Source organism: Phalangium opilio, unplaced genomic scaffold (genome assembly GCF_054372755.1).
Source record: "Phalangium opilio isolate 3A_F unplaced genomic scaffold, DU_Popi_V2 ptg000056l_1, whole genome shotgun sequence".
NCBI classification, from domain to species: Eukaryota; Metazoa; Arthropoda; class Arachnida; order Opiliones; family Phalangiidae; genus Phalangium; species Phalangium opilio.
In genome coordinates, this window is record NW_028324175.1 from 4604829 (window position 1) to 4612720 (window position 7892).

A 7892-nucleotide genomic window follows, 5' to 3' on the forward strand; every position below is an offset into this window, starting at 1 on the left:
TATGTTATTATTGGTGATCGAGTAAACAGGGGCCGAGTAATTAAGGAAAAAGCTTAACTTGGGGTAGCGTCTCACTTATAGTTAGAATCTTACTTTACACTAAACTTTGATGACTCGTAACTCTTGTTATACTATAGATACAGGGATGGCCTTTGAGTATGTTATAGTCCTCTTTGCTCCCCATCCAACGAAACTAAAAACGTGGGGTTTCGACTAAACAGGGGCCGAGTAATTAAGGAAAATGCTCAACTTGGGGTAGCGTCTCACTTATAGTTAGAATGTTACTTTGCACTAAACTTTCAAGGCTCGTAACTCTGGTTTTACTAAAGATACAGGGATGGCCTTTGAGTATGTTATACGCTTTTTTTGTCAACCATCCAACGATACTAAAAACGTGGGCTTTGAGTAACCAGGAGCCGAGTAATTAAGTATTCCCTCCATAGGAATGGCGTTACACTCAAAGTTGGAGGCTCATGAGTCGTAACTCTGGTTCTACTAGAGATAGGCAGATGTCCTTTGATTATGTTATAGCCTAATGCTTTCTTCATCCAACCAAATTAAAAACTTGGGGTTCGAGTAAATAGTAGCCGATTAATTAGACACTGCGAGCTCTTGAACGCTATTTGAGCTAGTTTAGTTGTGAATTTAAACTAGCAAGCTTACAAAAATGGCCAAAGGCGAGACTTCCGGTTGTAAAGCGGGTGAGATAAGCACTACACTGCAGATACATCCATATTCGACCATCGATCGTTTGTCTAAGTCTTATTTGGAAACGATACAGGGTTCGTACAACTTTCGAAAACCTATTTTCCTGAGTTTTCCAGGTTTTTTTTTTCTTCACGTACAACGGCAGTGGTTTTCTATAGTTGAAGCAACCCCTTCAGAGCAAACTAACTCAACCTCGTCAACACATTTCATTGATTTCTCTTCATTTTACTAAAAATTCGAAATTTCCAGAATTTTTCCAGGCTCGTAAGAACCCTGCTTATTTACCGTCTTTAATTATTCGTTGCTACAAAAGTTGTAAAACCCTACGTCATAGGAAGCGTGGAGGTTGTACACTTTAACAATCAACTGGAGTAGAAAGATACGAAAAACACGATTCAACGAGACCAGGGATAGATTTATTTTTTTTTAAGACGAAATGGGTAACAGGGTTATTCGGGTGCGCGTCCAAATCCACAACCCCCTTACCCGTGACGGAGGGGTATGAAAGAAGAGGCGGGTCTTATTTTCGTTATGGCGTTGTATGTATATCCGGGTCAAATAAACGTCGTCTGCCCCTTCGTCTGCCAAGTTGGAATGGGCTCGGATTGTAATTTTTGAAAGAACATTGTTTAAAAATGGAAGTTACACAAGACATAGGGCTTGCAACTGACAAAAAAAAACCGGGGACGACCCAAGAAAATTAAAAGTGAGTTAGAATTGAGTAATGAAATCGAAAGTTTTCGTAGATATTACAACACGAACAGGTTTTAACCAAACACTAAGCTCACAAAACTCCTGGCCTTTCACTAAGCCTAGGTTAACTTCATCAAATTCGTTTACAAAATCATGAAAATAGTAGACATGATTGGCTTAAGAAAGAATTAGTGAACACTTTTGACCCTTACAGATGTACTCCAAATCCAAAACACCGGCACCAAATTCACTAACTACCCTCTTAATTGCTATTAAAAACATTTCCCGAATAATTGCCGGACCCTCGCTTTCAGACGGCTCCATTTTGAACCCCTGTGAAGACGCTTATCTGTACTACCATAGCCCACTCGATCCGTACTCCCGGGCGCTGCGCTGCTTGCGCTATAGCGCGAGCAGCTTGCGTCGTGACGCGCGTGATCGAGTGGGCTATGGTACAACGCAAGACGGGTCGTAGTCATAGCGACAGAGGTAAACAGGAATTACGTATTTTTGGCCCTCCTTGTCAGCAACGTCACGTTAGTGAGCCAATAAGATAATTTAATTTTTTGGTTACGTGTTGAAGGAAGGGGCTATATACTCGGCTATGAGTCGGACTGAAGTAAAGGCCAGATGTTGTGCATTCCGTCTTAAAAAAAATAAATCTATCCCTGACGAGACCAAGAACAATTTTAGATACAACCAAAAGTAGATAGGGGGGAAAGTAAAGCACTTGGAAGATCCCCGCGCCATGAAAACCTAGAAACCTCCTTTCCTCTCTCTCACAGTTCCTACCCCCTCGCGTAGGAGAGGCATTGCACATTGTCAGTGCCTATTTGCAACCGAAAAATAGTTCTGTAAACAGTTTTAAAAGGACTCATACTAGCTAAGGCTTAACAAGATTGCATACGGATATAGGGTAAAGCAACATCTGTGAGTGGAAACGTTAAAATTAATAAATGACGATCTTTTTACCACGGACGATACTGGAAGTAGAATTAGAATATTTAACTGTATGAAAGGTAATGGATCCATGAATGAACTGTTATATGATATGATTTGTGATCTTCTTAAGTCAAAACATGAAGAAGATAGTAGTGGTTATTCTGCATTTCTTTTTGCCTGGACTATTAAAGGATAAAAATCAGCGCCCCGAATTTTTAAACGATGTAACACTTGGTTGATTTGAATTTTCCTTTAGAGCAGACAATGTCACCGGCTACTGTCCCGGGGCGCTGCCGTCGCTATGAACTACCTCTCAAAAAAAATCGATAAGGGGTTGGGGTGTTTTCTCGAACGTCATTGGCTAACTCGCATAGGAGGTAAGGGAGAGGAGAGAGAGCTTCTAAACTTAGAGGAAACCCACAGTCAAAGGTGGGGAACCATCCTCGAGCTTTACTTTCCCCCTATCTACTTTTGATACAACGCAAAATTGAAACGAGACGTTTACGGCTTAAATAAGAGTTGAGTACTTGAATTAAGGGTCAAGATTGGTTCGTTCAATGGTTAGGAAGAATTGGCCTCCGTACCAACGCAATTAAATACATTCAATATAAGATTTATTCAAATCCGGTACAAATTACAATGTTAATGCTTAAGGAGAAAGAAACGTTCAAACTTAGATGCGAATTAACTATAACAGAAGTAAGATAGGGGACTTGAAGTATCGAGTTTACTAAAATTCTACACTTGGCGAAAGTGAATATTCTTGATAAGACAGCAACGGTTGGCCCTCTGTTAGCGGTTACTGAGTTTTCCCTCCAAAAAGTGAGACTCTCTCTCGGGTGGCGGTAGATGGGAGCCGAACTAGATTCAAGCACCCGCTTCGTCCGTGTACACCCCCGGCTTTAGGTTGAGGGGAATGGGGGTAGGAAATGTTTTTGGAACTCGACCAATTTTGTTTCTCAGTCTAGTGTAGGCGCAGGGATGGAAACGACGAATAAAATCCTCAGGATCTATTACCACCAATGCTAGAGCTCTTTACTTCTAGTGACTTATCTTACTTCTGACTATAATCACATTCTGAAATATTTATTCATCACGTTGTTTCGCTTAAAGGAATAGCGACCCGATTTAAAATTTATCTCAAATCTAAAGAAAACCTTACTTTTTTGAGAGTTTAAACTCTTCTGATTCCAAAAATATATTTGATAAATATTTAAATATGAGAGAAAACACAGAAGAAACACTTCGCAATCTTGAAATTTGGGAGGCAAAAGCAAATTTGCGGAGATTTTTGGCAGGTTTTTCTCCTTGCTACGTTACTCACGGCATCTCGCGGAAAAGCCAAGCGCCCAAGACTCCCGACTCTACTAATGCCGCGGCGCGAATCTGAATAATATAGGGTTAACGCGGCGCTGAGACACAAAGAGGCGTCACCTGAGCGACATCAAGAGAGAAAATTTCTCCTTACTACGTCATCAAGCGAAACAAAATTTGAACTAGGTCTTTTCCAAACTCTACAATACTTTGATTGCAATTTTATAAATTGCTACGAAACCAAATACAAAAGTAAACATATCATAATAAACTAGAAGCATTTGAAGTTTATGGATGACGAAAATTATGGCAATAACACTTTAAACCAACGGCTGAACACTTCCGGTTTATTACCGAAATCTAAATGAAATACAGTTATATTTGACGCGTCAACTTTAAGCCAAGGCTTATGGACTGCGAGTGAAGTGACCGCGGCGCGTTCGAAAGTCGCGCCAGGCTTTTTAACAAACAAACAAACGTTGCACTTACGAAAACTAAATAAATGGCCCAAATGATAGATGGTTCGATCTTCGTGATAATTAATTAATATTATAATAATTAATTCCATAATAAGAACTGGAAAAATACAAATTGCCAACTCGAGCCCCCAAACTCCCAAAGAGACACGTTTCCTAAACCATAGCCCACTCGATCCGCGCTCGCGTCGTGATGCAGAGCCTCGAGCGAGTTGGCTATGGGCTTTCAGTTTCAAAGCGGAAGAAGCAGCGTGAGAAGAACTGTACCGATCGTCTTAAGCCGCGTGAATGGTAACTGGTAATGTAATTATAATTTTTTGATTAAAATTAATCTAATTAGACGAAATTGAAGTAAATTAGGTTTAACAACTCGGAACAATTCCCGTTATCTAGAATTTGGCGGTGGATAATAATAATAGTTTCAGCAGGGGTTGAGAAAAGATGACGGTTTTAAGGCATTCGCCCTTTCGCGTGTGTGAGGGGGTGAAAGACTGGTGGCGCCCCTACACGCGGCGAAGGTAATCTAAAAATACGTTTTCAAAAATGCAGAAATTGCAACTTGGATTTCCCGCGCTTTATTTAATAACTCCTTCGCTCGTCAACAGAAGGCGCCACCCCATCACATACGCCAAGGAGAAGAAGCGAAAAATCTCTCACAAAAACGTTCAAGCGCCGCCTTCCCCAATAGTTTAGGCTTAAATAGTATGTTATAATGTCTATGGTTTTGGAGCATTTTCATAAAATCAATCAAGCGAGAAGTTATGGAAACAAGTTAGATCATTTATTGTTTGGAAAAATAAAACCAATATTAATTTTTACAAAAGTTTAAAATTTAATTAAAAATGGAACTGTAAATTTAAGGCCTTCCTGAACTGGCCTATAACTAGGTTCTTGGAGGAAAGCGTGGGCCCATGTTTGAAATAACTCAAAAATTTTGGCTTTAGGAGTTTTAATTTAAAATCTAATTTAACATTTTGGCTTTAAGAGTTTTAATTTGAAATTTAATTTAACATTTTGGCTTTAAGAGTTTTAATTTAAAATCTAATTTAAAATTTAAAATCTAATTTAAAATTTAAAATCTAATTTAAAATTTAAAATCTAATTTAAAATTTAAAATCCAAAAACATCCTGCGTCCCGGGAATGAGGCAATCGTTGGAATCAATTTGATAAATCTCGTTTGGCGGATTTACTTTCCAATGAACGGAAACGTTGCTGTTTTTCTCCCTAGGAAACTTTAATAGTTAAAGGGGGGTTCCACGATCTAACTAGGTCGGACTGTTAGGAGTTGACGCTTAAAACACGAATGGCTGAAAGCGCGACTCTCATTTGGTTAGAAAGAAACTAAAATAACAAAATTGGGAGCTTTCAGTTGGAGGAGGAGCAGAGTCTCGTGACAAAATTTACGCTGCCATATTGGTGGGTTTAAAGCGAGAACGAAGCTGAGACCACCCAATATGGCTACCAGAACAGCGGTAAGACTTGGGAGTGTGTGACGTACTACCAACGCCTACGTTATCAGGGTAAAAACGGCTAAATTTTAGCTCGCACATTCAAAATACAGTTTTATCAATAAATATCATTTATTCAAGGTTAATTATAGGATAATTTGTTAAAGTTATGATGCGTAAATTAATTAAAATTTAAAATATATATTTTCCATGTTTTTCTATATTTTACCCTTCATATTATAGGTTAGGTTAGGTTGGGTTATGTTATGTTATATTTTTAGATATATCGTGGCTAGGAAGAAGGAACTGGTGGGGTTTTTATGGCTATGAAAATATCGATTAAAATAGTTTCCGCGACTGAAATGTAATTAATTATCATATAATTAACATCAAGAAATTAATTGGAAAAACTGTATTTTGATTGTGCGAGCTAAAAGTAATGTTTTCCCGTAAAAACATACCCAATTTAGTAATATTTTGAAAAAGGGGGAATTTATTCAGTTGATAAAACCTCAGACCACTAATATATATATATATATATATATATATATATATATATGTGGCATAGGGGCTAGCCACCACCCCTCTATGCAATGTAAAGGGACCCACCTGTAAATAAGCCAGAGGCTTAGTGTGGAAATCCCTTCGTAGACAAAGCTTAGATTATTATATATATATATATATATATATATATATATATATATATATATATATATATATATATATATATATTTATATATACTATATTAGTGGTCTGAGATAAAACTTGATAATAACAAAAACAGGCGCGCATTTAGCAGAACATCATAAAACCTTTCTGAATTTAGTGCGCGTTGTATTGAACACGAAGAACACTAACTTACCTTTCTATTACCAAGACAGGATTGCGGTCGTCCTTCTACCAAGGCTTCTACTCGCTATTAAATTCATGCAGAGCACCCACAATAGATCTTCGCTTTGACGACGCCATAATTAAACTTAACTTTATTACTTAAATTTCATATTCGGCAAAAATATTTTTGTAGTAAGTTTCACAAGTCAAATCGGTAACTAAACTGAATCACGACCGGTTAGGCGTTTTTATATTCAACCCCCTCCGAATGCGCGTGGCTTTCGCGAATCTTATTGGTCAAAAAATTTTCAAACTTCATAAATGCAGGGATGGAAATAACCAGCGAGGGAAATAAGGCCGTGGTGCAGGGCAAATGATCAGTGGATAATGTCCCGTGTATTGTGCTTATTTCCGGTCCGGAAAATAATTTTTTGCCGGGATCAGCGTGATCGAGTACACCGTGCCGGTGGAGTGTCTGCTTCTGTCAAACTGTCAGCAGGGATAAGGGAGTCAGTCCTTCAAGCTGTCAGTGACAGTCACCAGCGCAACTTTATTTTTCAGCGAATTATCCTTTGGCATTACTTCTTTTTTGCGTGTGTATTTATTAATTTTCAGAAACAATTTTAGTAGCCATCGGTTTCTTTAAAAATTTAAATCAAGAATAAAATCTTGATCAGAATTTTCAAAACTTTTTACACTAAGCCTTGGTTTTCTTGAAGTTCTTTAAACTTAGTTCTAGTTAAGGTTTGCATGCCATTGTTTCCGACTTTGAAAACATGGCAGTTAAAGGCGCTACCCTTCGTGGATTCTATACGGAGATTTTGGATTTTGTTGGCTGCAAACGTCATAAAGTAAAAACCAGACCTTTTTTTGCGAAACTGAACTCAATCTCATAGCGCTTTTAATATTTTAATGATTTTAGAACAGCTTATTCTATTAAATTTGCTCCTGGTTTGTTCAAAATTCGAGCTCAGCTATATTTAATATTTTTTTACTAACATTAATCGTGTAATTTAGATTATTACGTTTATCGAGGGAAAGTTTTGGAGCCACTTTTATGTGAAAATCCTAACCCAAACCACCCCATGTATAAAGAATGGGTCAAGTCTGCGGGAATCAAGTAAGAAAATAATCCTTTTACTATTGGAAATAAACGTAATAACTCGTCTTATTTGAAAAATTCTTTGATTTAGCGACAGTTTAAATTTTGATGACCTAATTAGTTTTGTAAACTTCTTCAAACTAGTGGCAAAAGCGATTGGTCCAATTTTATTGGTAAGAAGGGAAAATTTTTATTATTTAATATTAATTGCAAATCTGGGGAAATTCTATTTAGGTTGTTTAAATGCGCGTCCACCGAGTGCGAGAAAGTAGAGACTCGGTGGGTCGAGCTTATTTCGAAATGTCAAAGCGTAAAGAAGTTTCATTTGGACAAAGCCTCGAAATTAATTAGAGATGACGCTTTATATGGGATCATA

The 7892-nt window shown here is 37.7% G+C and overlaps 1 protein-coding gene and 1 long non-coding RNA gene across 2 annotated transcripts; both read left to right on the top strand.

The window, feature by feature from the left end:
* The first annotated feature begins 905 nt into the window (after positions 1–905).
* LOC149668101 (uncharacterized) lies at positions 906–4956 on the top strand. The gene is made up of 2 exons (XR_016367956.1): positions 906–4651; positions 4739–4956. It is a non-coding gene; the product is annotated as an uncharacterized LOC149668101 (long non-coding RNA).
* Positions 4957–6309: 1353 nt separating this feature from the next.
* Positions 6310–7889, top strand: LOC149668102 (uncharacterized). Its single transcript, XM_089840996.1, has 5 exons — positions 6310–7265; positions 7337–7365; positions 7432–7534; positions 7608–7689; positions 7751–7889. The coding sequence occupies exons 1-5, from the start codon at positions 7165–7167 to the stop codon at positions 7757–7759; spliced, it is 324 nt and encodes a 107-aa protein (XP_089697122.1). The 5' UTR covers positions 6310–7164; the 3' UTR covers positions 7760–7889.
* Positions 7890–7892: the final 3 nt, after the last annotated feature.